At 40.7% G+C, this 15,238-nt stretch overlaps 1 protein-coding gene across 1 annotated transcript in view; it reads right to left on the reverse strand.

Moving 5' to 3' along the window:
- The window catches only part of LOC128656841 (vomeronasal type-2 receptor 26-like), a 130,076-nt gene extending 115,296 nt beyond the window's left edge, over positions 1–14,780 (reverse strand). Inside the window, exon 1 of the mRNA XM_053711007.1 lies at positions 14,630–14,780. Coding sequence (XP_053566982.1) covers positions 14,630–14,780 — 151 coding nt within the window. The remainder of the gene's footprint in view (positions 1–14,629) is intronic.
- Between the last annotated feature and the right edge of the window lie 458 nt (positions 14,781–15,238).

Genomic DNA, 15,238 nt, shown 5'->3' on the forward strand with positions numbered 1-15,238 from the left:
GTACTTTAGTTTATTTAATTCAATTGTAATTAATTGTAGTTAGTTTACGGAATTAATTTAATTAGAGTGTAGTGTTAGGTGTAATTGTAACTTAGGTTAGGGTTTATTTTACAGGTAAATTTTTATTTATTTTAGCTAGGTAGTTATTAAATAGTTAATAACTATTTAGTAACTATTCTACCTAGTTAAAATTAATACAAACCTGTAAAATAAAAATAAATCCTGAGATAGCTACAATGTAACTATTAGTTATATTGTAGCTATCTTAGGGTTTATTTTATAGGTGAATATTTAGTTTTAAATAGGAATAATTTAATTAATTGTAGTAATTTTATTTTTATTTATTTAAATTATATTTAAGATAGGGGGTGTTAGGGTTAGACTTTGGTTTAGGGGTTAATACCTTTAATATAGTGGCAGCGATGTTGGGGGCGGCAGATTAGGGGTTATTAATTGTAGGTAGGTGTCGGTGATGTTAGGGACGGCAGATTAGGGGTTAATAAAATTAAACTAGTGTTTGTGAGGCGGGAGTGCGGCAGTTTAGGGGTTAATATATTTATTTAAGTAGCGGCAATGTCCGGTCGGCAGATTAGGGGTTAAACATTTTATTTAAGTGTTTGCGATGGGGGGGGGGCTCGGTTTAGGGGTTAATAGGTAGTTTATGGGTGTTAGTGTACTTTTTAGCACTTTAGTTAAGAGTTTTATGTTACAGCGTTAGCCCATAAAACTCTTAACTACTGACTTTTAAATGCGCTAGGAGTCTTGACAGGAGTGGGTGTACCGCTCACTTTTTCCAAGACTCGTAATACAGGCATTAGGAAAATCCCATTAAAAAGATAACATACGCAGTTGACGCAAGGGGATTTGCGGTAAGCTCGAGTCGCGGAATAAAAGTGAGCGGTACACCTGTACCTGCCAGACTCGTAATACCAGGGGTGTTAAAAAGCAGCGTTGGGACCTCTCAACGTTGCTTTTTAAGGCGAACGCAAGACTCGTAATCTAGGCGTATGTTCTTTGTATTAGTTAAAATTTATAGACACATTGAATTATATTTATAGGAAAACAGATATGAATCAATCTATACCAGCGTAAACTGTTATTATGTGCTATGCAAAGATCATAAAAAATTACCTTATTCACAATAATCTCTCAAACCAGAGTTGAATTTAAATATCACAATGAGGTGCCAAGATAGGGTTCACTAATTTTAACAGTGCCTAGTTAAACAATAGAATAATATACTTTAACAGTCAATTTCTATGCCAATTTATCTGAGATGAATTACATTCTTAATTATCTACAATCAAGACAAATTCTAAAATATATTTATGTGGCTGCAACTATAAATTACTTGGCAAACAACAGACTAGTTTTAAACTACACAGGACTCTGAATATGAGTCCAAAATATAAAGTGCCTTTTTAAAATTGCTGATCTGAAATTTGTTATGGTTACCAAATACCTTTGATTTAAATATTTTAAAAAAAATGATTATACATCACCAGTTTGAGCCAATTAGTAGTTCAGTCTTTTCCAAGTATTTTCAAATCACCTCATATGAAGAAAAGGAGTTATTGCATAGATCCAGAAGCTAGTCTCAGCTTTTTGATATGTGATTGTTTTCCCAAATATCGCAGCAGTTATTCAATAACCAGTATCAGCAGGCAACAGACTGTCTCCTTTCCCTTGCATTCAGCTTTTCTATATTGTAATCATTGGTGATCTTGTTTTTGGTTACGCAGCACGGAGCTTGCCCCTCTCATTGGTTATCTGGGAGAGGCCTCCCTTATTGACTCTGGGAAATTTCATTTTCAACAGTCAAATGCCTTTTGGCTGTAATACCGGATTTAGGCCATTGGGGGCAGCAGACAAGACAGTTTAATTTTTAACACTGTTATATGGTAAATACAGTGTTAATGTTTATTAAATATACCATAATTTCTTGATATTAATAAACTCATCTGATCAATATATATACCCCATTTGATATAATTTAACATGTATCTATAGATACTACTCATGAGTATTATAGTCATATCACAAAGTAACTCCTATACATTTAACAACTTATTGTATGTACAGGTAGCCCTCAGTTTACGCCGGGGTTAGGTTCCAGGAGGAATGGTTGTAAATCAAAACCGTGTTTATAATGTAAGTCAATGGGAAGTGAGGAAGTTAGGTTCCAGGCGCCTCTCAAAATTGTCATAAGTAACACCTAATACATTATTTTTAAAGCTTTGAAATGAAGAGTTTAAATGCTAAACATCATTATAAACCTAAAAATATAGATTGTATCGTCATCAAACTAAGTTTAATGAACAAAAACATTTGCTAAACATCACCTAATAAAATAATCACACTACAGACTGCATCATCATCAAACTAAGTTTAATGAACAAAAACGTTTTTTTACTTGCATTTTTCTGCAATCAGTTTTCTGCATTGTTAGCATGTTAGATAATATTGGGTCTTCACCTATTCAGTGCATTTCAATCTGCAGTGATTAATAAGCAGTTAAGCACCCTCACCTGAATCTGCTGGAGAGGAAGATAATAGGGAAGTGCCTGTTAAATAATTTTGCTCAATAGATCTGGTCTGATCTGTGTACACAGATCAATTTAAGGCAGTTAAGTTGCATAACTTTGCTGCAAAACAAGTGGACAGCTCCACCTACTAGATATTTTAATTAGTGCATTGCTTTCCAAAATCTTTTCAATAGCAGTCACATGACTGAAAAAAAAGGTTATTCTGAAACGGTGCAAATTCAATCGGCGTAAACCGAGGGCCACCTGTATATCTCTTTCTGATTGCATAAAACATATTATACGATTTATGGGACGCCCACACGTGTATTTGTTAAATGCCTGCAAATATAAAGAAATAGGTAATTAAAATTGGCCATTTTAAATCCTTAAAACATTTTTTTTTTTTTAAAATACATAGGTTAAGACATGCTGAAATTTTGACTCTGAGGCCCCCAGCCTCCAATATTACCCTTCTTAGGCTTAGACAATCTCCCAGATTCATGTGTTTATATTTAATATGTTGTCTAAATATATGTACATATATATATATATATATATATATATATATATATATATATATATTCATTTGAGTATCTTACACTTACATGAAGATTAGACACAATTGTTTTTGCAAGATTCATTTTTTTTATATGTCATACAGAGACTTACAATGCTAATTTGTCTGGGGCTGCATATTATAATCTTCGCAGGGGACAATTCACACCCAGGTGACATTTAGTCATCTCCTCAGCCAGAAACTGTTTTTTTTTTCCTGAACCCAATCAAGCTTCAAACAAAATCCAACGACCCATGGTGTTAAATTATCACATCTGTTGGCATATGCTTCTCTTTGAAATTCTGTTAGCTTATCTGAAAATAGTGTAGAATTTCGTCTACAACAGAGGTTGGTGGTCTAATATTTGATCATCAAGTAAATGTTAATTATTACTTTCCTGAGTTTTAAAGCCATTCTTCACTAACTGACCAAATGTATTGAACAAAAGGTACAATTTAGCATATTAAGTGGGGAGGATTGAATTGTGGTCAGTCAGGCATCTAATGTCTTACAAATAAATAAATCATTTGTTGTAGACAGCCATATATATTAAATAATATATATATATATATATATATATATATATATATATATATACATTATTTAATAACATTCAGATACCCTGACAGGACAGAGGACAGAGCCTTGAGGTACCCCAACAGAAAGTGGTAATGGGGCAGAGGATGCACCAGAGAAGGCTATACTAAAGGTACAGTTAGATAGGAAGAGAACCACGATAGAGCTGTGTCCCAAATGCCGAAGGATTGGAGAGTTTGGAGCAAAAGAGGGTGGTCAATAGTATCAAAGGCTGCAAACAGATCAAGAAGGATAAGCAGAGAGAAGTGTTTTTTTTTGGATTTTGCTATAAGTAGGTCATTGGTAACCTTAAAGTGAATGTAAATTTTGATTTTTAAGTGCCCGGTTTTTAAAACTTTGATTATAAACAGGGGCACTTTAATTCATCAAAATTTACATTTCACTCCTGTTGTGACAAAAAACTTACCTTTTAAACTTCACAGCAGCTGCTGCTTCCTCCGGTCTCAAAAGCTATTTCTGATGTCAGAAATGATTGATAGGTCATCCTCCAATCACAGATTCCCCCCCAGGGGATTCAGTGTCTGATTCACTGCTGTGATTGGAGGAAGCCAGATACCTCATTTTAGACCCAGGAAGAGGCTTTGAAACAGGTGGAGGAAGCTGGAGCTGCTGTGAAGATTAAAAAGTAAGTTTATTTTCACAACAGGAGTGAAATGAAAATATTGATGAATTAAAGTGCCTCTGTTTTTAATCAAAGTTTTAAAAACCGGGCACTTTAGCATCAAAATTTACATTCACTTTAACAATTGCTTTCTCTGTGGAGTGATGAAGATGAAATCAAGATTGCAGTAGGTCAAGGAGGGAGTTTAATGTAAGGAAATGGGATGTACTTACATATACTAGTTTGCCAGTCAGAATCATGTTTGGCTGTCCATTCTGACCATATAAGTTCAAAAAGATCAATATTACCTAGGGTATAAAAATATTTCTTCCCATAGAGTGTATATATGCCATAATGTCTAAGACAGAGGACCAACTTGGAAGGGATTATTTTTTCCAAACCCTAGCTATTGATAATTTAACTGTGTTTAATAGGTATATACATAGGTAGCTTTAATGTTTAGGTAAGGGTTTTATAACAATATTTATTAATGCAAGGGCTGGGGTCTTAGGGAGGTTAATGCTCAAGCTGGATAGGGTTGAGAAACTCAAATTCGATAATATTGAAAGTTTAGGACAATGCCACTAGATGTTTAAAGAATCTCCTGCTCGTTCACATCCTCTCCAACACATTGGTGAGAGACTACTGTTTAGCTTATCATGTAGGCACGTCAAAACAATGTGTAAGAAGTTTTTAGTAAGTTTCAAACAGGGTTCTACAGTGAACAGCCTTTATAGTCAGTGTAGTAGTTCTTCGCCAGGTCTGCAAAGGAATTGAAGAGTTTAAGGAGTCTTCCCATATAATTAGATGGGTTGCCTTATGAGCTGATTCAGCACCTTCCATGAGATTATAGTGTTTGGACCCACATAGATTTCTAAGTCATTAAGGGGCGAGGAGGAGTGGGGTGAAAGCCCCCAATCCCATAGCATGCTTTTAACCAGGGTATATTCAAAAGATAAATAAGGAGGGACAGTTAAAGGACCCACAATCTGGTCTAGGGTAGGGAACTAATCTTGTGAAATGTCAAATATTAAGTGTGACGAAACCAATCTCGCCACTGTGCCTTGGAGGGCTTGTTATGGAACATTCTTTGGGCTGGAGGTACATGGGCTTAAGGATACCCAGAGACTGCATGAAAATATGGAATTTTATATGCTGGACACCCCATGTACTTTCATAACTCTGTCTTATGTCTATGTCACCCTGTATCCATAAATACAGGATGGGTACAGGGTGTGAGTGCACCTTGTGGGAGCTATGTGACAGACCCTGCGGTCAGGACTGAAAGGGTTAACTCTATTTTCTAAATACAAGTTGCTGGCTCCAGCTATAATCTAGTTAATGATAATCCTGCCATTGTTTGATCACCCTTAGAGAGAAAACGCCTAAGTGATAAGAAGAGCCAAGAGTGTCTTGTGTTTAAAGTGTTTAAGTAAATAATTCTATTGTATCATGTCAAAAGGCGTGTTCCCGCCATCTAATGTATAAGATTCTTTTCAACCCCCATCTGGGGGGTTAGACCTGCATAAATACTAGGCATAGCCTTTTAATAAATGTCATTCTGTTTTGAAACCTGAAATGTGGAGCTTGGTCTCATGTTTGAGGGGGAACCGATTGGGGTTGTGAATTGCTGGTTCTGTATGCAAGACATTGTTCATCTGGTGTTAACCCTTGGTACACTGTTGGTACTGTAACAATTGGTGGCAAGCGACGGAATGAACCTTATCGCCCAGAAGAGCAACTACACAAGCCAGTAACCTCAGGAAGAGGGGGATTATTACAATACTGACTAAGATGGAAAGAGTACCAGGGACAGAAGGAACCAATGGGCCCAGCATATCAGACAGAACCCCTGAAGAAGAAAGCTTTGATCGGACGGGTAAAATAAGACTGGCATATTATGGCCCCAACCTATTTCGCCAAAGCGGCGCTGCAGCAAACCCAGTGGAAAAGAGAAAAGTAAATTTTGCAGCTTTTAAAAACTTCCTGGAAACAGAAGGAGAGATTGATGGGTACCTTGCGGATTTTGAGAGGCAATGTGCACTACACAAGGTACCTGCAGAGGACTGGGTCACGATATTATCTGGAAAATTATCCGGCCAGGCCAGTGAGGCTTTTCGGGCCATTCCAGATGAGGAAGTCAGGGATTATAATACTGTAAAAGAGGCTCTGCTCTCCAGGTATGCGGTTACACCGGAGGCATACCGGAGGCGGTTCAGAGACACTGTTAAAGTAGCTGGAGATTCCTACCTTGAGTGGGCATGTAAGGTGCACCGCACAGCAGCTCACTGGATAGCGGGGTGCCAAGCCGTATCTGGGGAAGAGGTGCTGCAGCTATTCCTGTTGGAACATTGCTTCGACAAGTTACCCGCAGGAGTTCGAGAGTGGGTTCGGGACCGTAAACCCTCCACCCTGCATGAAGCGGCTCGCTTGGCAGATGAGTATACGGATGCCCGCAAACTGGACACTGCTACCACTAAGCCCCCTGCTAGAGTGGAGTACAGACCCCCAGTCACCCCAGCAGCTGCCAGTTACCAAACCCCGGCGCACCGCTATACCACACGGCCTCCGGCCACGAACTACCCTCAGAGAGCCCAGTTCAATTCGCGGTGCTACTCACATCCTATTCGGTGCTTTAGATGTAAGCAACTAGGGCACAAAAGACCAGAGTGTCCCCTAAACGCAGCGAACCAAGCGCAGTCCTGGAGAAGACCCGCCGGCGGAATCCCACGTAATCCTCAGCCTGCGGCCCGCTACGTAGAGGCGCCAGAATGCTGGGGCATCCTACATGAGGCAGACCTTGTGCAAGCTGCCCACCGGAATAACCGGCAACTGGTTAAAGTGAATGGGAAGGAGGTCAGTGGTCTACGGGATACTGGTGCTACCATGACCTTGCTTCAAAAGAACTTGGTGTCTGAGAAACAGTACACTGGAGACACTGTGGCTGTGAGGGTAGCAGGGGGCGATGTGTTCCACCTACCTGTTGCCAGGGTACATTTGGATTGGGGAGTGGGCGCTAGACCTGTGAATGTGGGGGTCAAGAAGGACTTACCTGCTGATGTTCTTCTTGGAAATGACTTGGCCCCCCTTGTTTCTGCCTATGCTCCCATGGGTCCCGCTGATGTTAACCCTGTGCCTACCCGTGCTCAGATCCGTGTAGCAGAGACTGACCCCCCTGCTGCTAAGCCCCAGAACGCTGAGCTCAGTAAATCTCTATCCGCTATTGATACGTGGAAGTCCCGTTACAATGCGCTGATGAAGGAGAAGAGGAGCGCAGAGGAAAAAGCACGTTTAGAACAGGAATCTCTGCTAGACAAGCTGCACCGACAGACTGCAGAAAACACCAGCTTGAGAGTGGAACATGAAACCTTAAAGACAAACTTAGTGACACTTGAGGAGAAGCTGACGCTGGCTCATAGAGAGGTGCAGCAACTCAAGGGCACCCTATGTCAGTATGAAGGGATTGTGGATACCTATAAAGAGCAGGTACAGAAAACTCATAAAGAAGCTGATGGGATTTTGAAGGACTGTTTAGCCCTAGTCTGGGCACTGAGGAAGTTGAACCCTTGTTTGTATGGACAGGAATTCTCTCTCATAACGGGAATACAGATGGATTGTCCTGGCAAACTGACATGCCTACCACCTCCTAGTCCGGTCATCCCCAGGTTGACCCGCCAAAGGGTCAAGCCGGGTCTGCCGGAGTGTTCCACAAGGGGGGAGACGGTAGGCCCCACAGCCGTGCAGATGGGACCGTGGTCTCTGCACTTGCAGCACAGGGTGTAGGGACAGTTGGTCCTGTCCCCCAGCAACAGTGCTGTTTAACCAAAGGGGAGACGATTGGTCTCCCTCTCCAGCAGCACAGCTATGTATCCAAAGGGGAGACAGTCGATCTCTCCCTCCAGCAACCAGGCTCCCACCAGGCTACTTCCATGGTAGTGCTGGCACCCGGGCAGAGTACAGCTGGTCTCTGCCCACCTCGCAACCCACTAATTCAGCGTACCAGTCCCCCACACAGCTGTGGTGAGGCACCTGGACATGGACAGGTTTTCCTCGTACTCAGGTGTAGTAACCATTTATTGTGGGTGGGCTGTACTACTAATTGTGTTTTATGGGTGGGTTGTTGGACTAACCAGGGCACTGACCGGCAGGAGGTCAGATACCCTGTTAGTCTGTTTGGAAAAGGGGAGAGATGTGACGAAACCAATCTCGCCACTGTGCCTTGGAGGGCTTGTTATGGAACATTCTTTGGGCTGGAAGTACATGGGCTTAAGGATACCCAGAGACTGCATGAAAATATGGAATTTTATATGCTGGACACCCCATGTACTTTCATAACTCTGTCTTATGTCTATGTCACCCTGTATCCATAAATACAGGATGGGTACAGGGTGTGAGTGCACCTTGTGGGAGCTATGTGACAGACCCTGCGGTCAGGACTGAAAGGGTTAACTCTATTTTCTAAATACAAGTTGCTGGCTCCAGCTATAATCTAGTTAGTGATAATCCTGCCATTGTTTGATCACCCTTAGAGAGAAAACGCCTAAGTGATAAGAAGAGCCAAGAGTGTCTTGTGTTTAAAGTGTTTAAGTAAATAATTCTATTGTATCATGTGAAAAGGCGTGTTCCCGCCATCTAATGTATAAGATTCTTTTCAACCCCCATCTGGGGGGTCAGACCTTCATAAATACTAGGTATAGCCTTTTAATAAATGTCATTCTGTTTTGAAACCTGAAATGTGGAGCTTGGTCTCATGTTTGAGGGGGAACCGATTGGGGTTGTGAATTGCTGGTTCTGTATGCAAGACATTGTTCATCTGGTGTTAACCCTTGGTACAATGTTGGTATCGTAACATTAAGTAAGAAACTCAGTTAATTCCTAGCCTAGTTCACGCATTGGGGTGACATTCAGGTAGTGGCAAAAGGAGGCCTGTAAGGGAATAGAAGGGTGATGGGTGTGTGGCTACCCCTGGGTAATGGCAAATTTTATCCAAATGGTGTAAACATTCTAAAATAATCTTATTGTCGATATTTAAGGTTCTACGACAGTGGTGGGATACCCACATTAAGGCCTGTTCAATATCTCTCCACCTACTAGGGTTCTGTTTTATTCCCCATTGGGAAATATGAGTCAATATAGGTGCCTCATAGTATCTAACCACAGAGGGTGAGGCAATGCCACCATGTGGTCTAGGGAATTGCAGAGTTCTATGGGCCACTTGAGCTGATTTACCCTGCCATATATAACCATTAAAACCTCTTTGGAATTGTAACAGCAAAATTCTTGGTAGTCCACAGCGCTATGAATATACCTCAGTTTATTCAAGCATAACAGAAAGGTAAATGTGAAATATTTCGGGCTCACACACCTTTAGTTATGCAAGACATCATAATACACATGAGTTACCTTTAAAGGAAACAACAACCAATCAATATACACTTTCAGTTAACCATTTACGAGACATTAATTCACTTACAAAATATACCACCGCCTAGTGGATATATATAGAAATACCTTTTTTTTTAGAAAATATTGTTAAACTCTTTTAATTTCGTTATTTATTATTTACATATGGGGCAGCCTACAAAGTAATATTGTATATTCATTTGTATAAGAATTGAAAGAAAAATAGCCTTAGAGATACTAATGCATATATATTCAGAAAAATACAGATAGGTCAAATTCTCTATTGAGGCATTTCGGATGCATATAATCTAATCTATGTATCTAGAATGCCTCCTTCTGCTTGACATATTGTCTCTATCACCTCCTGCTCTAGGGACATCAACATGATTGATAATTTGCAATCTTAAATGGCTAATGTGATGATCAAACTATAGGAAATGGCAAGCTACATGAGCTTGTTTGTCACCTTTTCTGATATTGGACCTATGCTGATTAAGGCGTTCCCTCATCTTGCAAGTCGTTTCCCCTAGGTAAATTTTGGGACATGGACATTTAATCAAATGAACCACAAATGTTGATTCACAAGTATAAAATGATCTAATTTCCATCCTATGTCCTTTCCAAGGGTGCACAAAATAATCTCCTTTTATTACTGAGCTACATTTGTGCATCCTAAACAAGGAAAACTGCCTAAACTATTCTTATTAATATATCTAGTTCTATCCTTTTTATTAGAACCTAAGTTAGTTCTCACTAACATATCTTTTAAATATCTAACGGCTAGATTACGAGTTTTGTGGTAAGAGCTGGTTAGTACTAACTTGCAAGTTATTGTCACCGCTCACCTCCCTACAGCGCTGGTATTACAGGTTTTCATAAACCCGGCATTAAAAGACAAGAAGTGAGCGTAGAGCAAAATTGTGCTCCATACCGCACTCCAATACCAGCGCTGCTTAAATCAATGGTGAGCTGGTTGTATGTGCTCGTGCACGATTTCCCCATAGACATCAATGGGGAGAGCCGGATGAAAAAAAGCCTAACACCTGCAATAAAGCAGCGTAAAACTCCGTAATACAGCCCCATTGATTCCTATGGGGAAACTAAATTTACATTTACACCTAACACCCTAACATGAACCCCGAGTCTAAACACCCCTAATCTTACACTTATTAACCCCTAATCTCCCGCCCACGACATCGCCGACACCTACATTATACTTATTAACCCCTAATCTGCCGCCCCCAACGTCCCTGCCACTATAATAAACATATTAAGCCCTGAACCACCGTACTCCCGCCTCGCAAACACTAGTTAAATATTATTAACCCCTAATCTTCCTCCCCTAACATCTCCACCACCTACCTACATTTATTAACCCCTAATCTGCCGCCCCCAACGTCGCCGCCACTATACTAAAGTTATTAACCCCTAAACCTAAGTCTAATTCTAACCCTAACACCCACTAAATATAATTAAAATAAATCTAAATGGGGGGGGCGGAGCTAGAAACAGATGAGACAAGATGCACAACATTTGAGCTCCTGCAATATTAACAAATATTAAGCCTTTTATAGGGTATAATTGGTACTTTCTATCTCAGCCTTTGATCTACACTTCTATGGGAAGGAAATCATTTTTACAGTTGATCTTGACAAAGCCTTAAACATCTACTACAATGCCATCCTGGAGCCACACAGACTGGTAGAACCACGAGGCAGAAATATTTGCTCATTTTACAGCTGTAGTGTCATTCATACAAAACCCACGGCTACCTAACTAAGGCCTAGATTTAGAGTTCGGCGGTAGCCGTCAAAACCAGCGTTAGAGGCTCCTAACGCTGGTTTTGGGCGCCCGCTGGTATTTGGAGTCAGTGATTAAAGGGTCTAACGCTCACTTTACAGCCGCGACTTTTCCATACCGCAGATCCCCCTACGCCATTTGCGTAGCCTATCTTTTCAATGGGATCTTCCTAACGCCGGTATTTAGAGTCGTTTCTGCAGTGAGCGTTAGAGCTCTAACGACAAGATTCCAGCCGCCTGAAAATAGCAGGAGTTAAGAGCTTTCTGGCTAACGCCGGTTCATAAAGCTCTTAACTACTGTACCCTAAAGTACACTAACACCCATAAACTATCTATGTACCCCTAAACCGAGCTCCCCCCACATCGTCGCCACTCGATTAAAAATTTTAACCCCTAATCTTCCGACCGCCACCTACGTTATACTTATGTACCCCTAATCTGCTGCCCCTAACCCCGCCGACCCCTATATTACATTTATTAACCCCTAATCTGCCCCCCACAACATCGCCGCCAGCTACTTAAAATAATTATGGGGAAACACTTCCTACGTCTGCACCTAACACTCTAACATGTACCCCGAGTCTAAACACCCCTAACCTTACACTTATTAACCCCTAATCTGCCGCCCCCGCTATCGCTGACCCCTGCATATTATTTTTAACCCCTAATCTGCCAATCAGATTGAGCTCGCATTCTATTGGCTGATCGGAACAGCCAATAGAATGCGAGCTCAATCTGATTGGCTGATTGGATCAGCCAATCGGATTGAACTTGATTCTGATTGGCTGATTCCATCAGCCAATCAGAAAATTCCTACCTTAATTCCGATTGGCTGATAGAATCCTATCAGCCAATCGGAATTCGAGGGACGCCATCTTGGATGACGTCCCTTAAAGGAACCGTCATTCGTCGGGAGACATCGGAAGAAGAGGATGGATCCGCGTCGCCTGCTTCAAGATGGACCCGCTCCGCACCGGATGGAAGAAGATAGAAGATGCGGCTTGGAGAAGATGTTTGCCGGTCCGGATGTCCTCTTCTTGCCGGATAGGATGAAGACTTTGGAGCCTCTTCTGGACCTCTTCAGCACCGGATTATGGATCGCCAACCCCCGCTTGGGTTGGATGAAGATCTTGGAGCCAGGACGGATCGGTGAACCTGGTATGGTGAAGACAAGGTAGGAAGATCTTCAGGGGCTTAGTGTTAGGTTTATTTAAGGGTGGTTTGGGTTAGATTAGGGGTATGTGGGTGGTGGGTTGTAATGTTGGGGGGGGGGGTATTGTATGTTTTCTTTTACAGGCAAAAGAGCTGAAATTCTTGGGGCATGCCCCGCAAAGGGCCCTGTTCAGGGCTGGTAAGGTAAAAGAGCTTGTAACTTTTTTAATTTAGAATAGGGTAGGGAATTTTTTATTTTGGGGGGCTTTGTTATTTTATTAGGGGGCTTAGAGTAGGTGTAATTAGTTTAAAATTGTTGTAATATTTTTCTTATGTTTGTAAATATTTTATTATTTTCTGTAACTTAGTTCTTTTTTATTTTTTGTACTTTAGCTAGTTTATTTAATTGTATTTATTTGTAGCAATTGTGTTTATTTAATTTATTGATAGTGTAGTGTTAGGTTAATTGTAGGTAATTGTAGGTAGTTTATTTAATTATTTTATTGATAGTGTAGTGTTAGGTTTAATTATAACTTAGGTTAGGACTTATTTTACAGGTAATTTTGTTATTATTTTAACTAGGTAACTATTAAATAGTTCTTAACTATTTAATAGCTATTGTACCTAGTTAAAATAAATACCAAGTTGCCTGTAAAATAAATATTAATCCTAAAATAGCTAAAATATAATTATAATTTATATTGTAGCTATATTAGGGTTTATTTTACAGGTAAGTATTTAGCTTTAAATAGGAATCATTTATTTAATAAGAGTTAATTTATTTCGTTATATGTAAATTATATTTAAGTTAGGGGGGTGTTAGTGTTAGGGTTAGACTTAGCTTTAGGGGTTAATACATTTATTAGAATAGCGGTGAGCTCCGATCGGAAGATTAGGGGTTAATAATTGAAGGTAGGTGTCGGCGATGTTAGGGAGGGCAGATTAGGGGTTAATACTATTTATGATAGGGTTAGTGAGACGGATTAGGGGTTAATAACTTTATTATAGTAGCGCTCAGGTCCGCTCGGCAGATTAGGGGTTAATAAGTGTAGGCAGGTGTCGGCGACGTTGTGGGGGGCAGATTAGGGGTTAATAAATATAACATAGGGGTCGGCGATGTTAGGGCAGCAGATTAGGGGTACATAGGGATAACGTAGGTTGCGGTGGTTTACGGAGCGGCAGATTAGGGGTTAAAAATAATATGCAGGGGTCAGCGATAGCGGGGGCGGCAGATTAGGGGTTAATAAGTGTAAGGTTAGGGGTGTTTAGACTCGGGGTACATGTTAGAGTGTTAGGTGCAGACGTAGGAAGTGTTTCCCCATAGGAAACAATGGGGCTGCGTTAGGAGCTGAACGCTGCTTTTTTGCAGGTGTTAGGTTTTTTTTCAGCTCAAACAGTCCCATTGTTTCCTATGGGAGAATCGTGCACGAGCACGTTTTTGATGCCGGCCGCGTCCGTAAGCAACTCTGGTATCGAGAGTTGCATTTGCGGTAAAAATGCTCTACGCTCCTTTTTTGGAGCCTAACGCAGCATTTGTTTTAACTCTCGATACCAGAGTTAAATTTATGGTGCGGCCAGAAAAAAGCCCGCGGAGCGTTAACAGCCCTTTTACCGCCGAACTCCAAATCTAGGCCTTAGCATGGCAGATTTCTATGAAAGGGTACAAGCGTTACTCCAAAAATTTGAGGAGAAGATGGACTACAGCTTTCATGATCTAACACTTGTGGTCAGAGGTCAGTGTGGAGGAGAGGCTAACCTAACCCTTAAAATGGCACCTACAATAGATATCGCTAGGAACGCCGAGACCTCCCACCTCAACGCAAGAACCTCATCACCGGGACTGAAAGCACCCCAGACCCGCACAGAGTCTCCCACACAATCTTTCCCTCTGAATCCAGTGGCGGGTTTTGTAGGAGAGAAGAGTACTATTTTGCTCACTCTGTTGGAAAAGATTATAGTCTAAGAGGCAGAGCACCGCAGTCAGTTAGCACCTTACCTCCAATAAGCGCTTCAAATCCTCCTGCAGAGAGCTGGATTTCTGGTTCCGCAGTAGTCCTGGCTACTGGGGAATCTATTGCCGATGCTTGCTGCACCACATGTCTGACGAAGATAGACATTACTTTGAAGCTGCCGTTTACCACAGTCATGCTCCCAAGGGAAGCCTGTAAATCTGATGGTCAGGTTTGATAGAATCTCTCTAAGAAAGAAAATATCAGATATACCCCAGTAGATGGTGCTGTTATATATGGCAGAAAAACACTCCAAGAAAATGGTTTTACCTCAAAAATAACCAAATATAAACTAAAAAAGTTTAATGGAAATTGGAAAGTGGAATGATCTCAGAGTGCGCCCGAGAGTTCTCTAAATGAGGGATACTCAGTCTTAATTCGCCTGGTGTACTAGAAGAAATTATTTAAGGTTGTAAAAAAATATATAGGTTCATTGATCAAGTATGTTCCAACTATGTGTTTAACGTTGGATATTATTGGATGTGATTATTATTATTTAAAAGACCCAAATAGTTGTTCCAATATACATTGAATTATAATAAAATAATTGATATACGGTCAATTTGAATGATATAAATGACAAAGAAAAGAAACTC

The sequence above is a fragment of the Bombina bombina genome, chromosome 4 (genome assembly GCF_027579735.1).
Source record: "Bombina bombina isolate aBomBom1 chromosome 4, aBomBom1.pri, whole genome shotgun sequence".
In the NCBI taxonomy this organism is placed as follows: domain Eukaryota; kingdom Metazoa; phylum Chordata; class Amphibia; order Anura; family Bombinatoridae; genus Bombina; species Bombina bombina.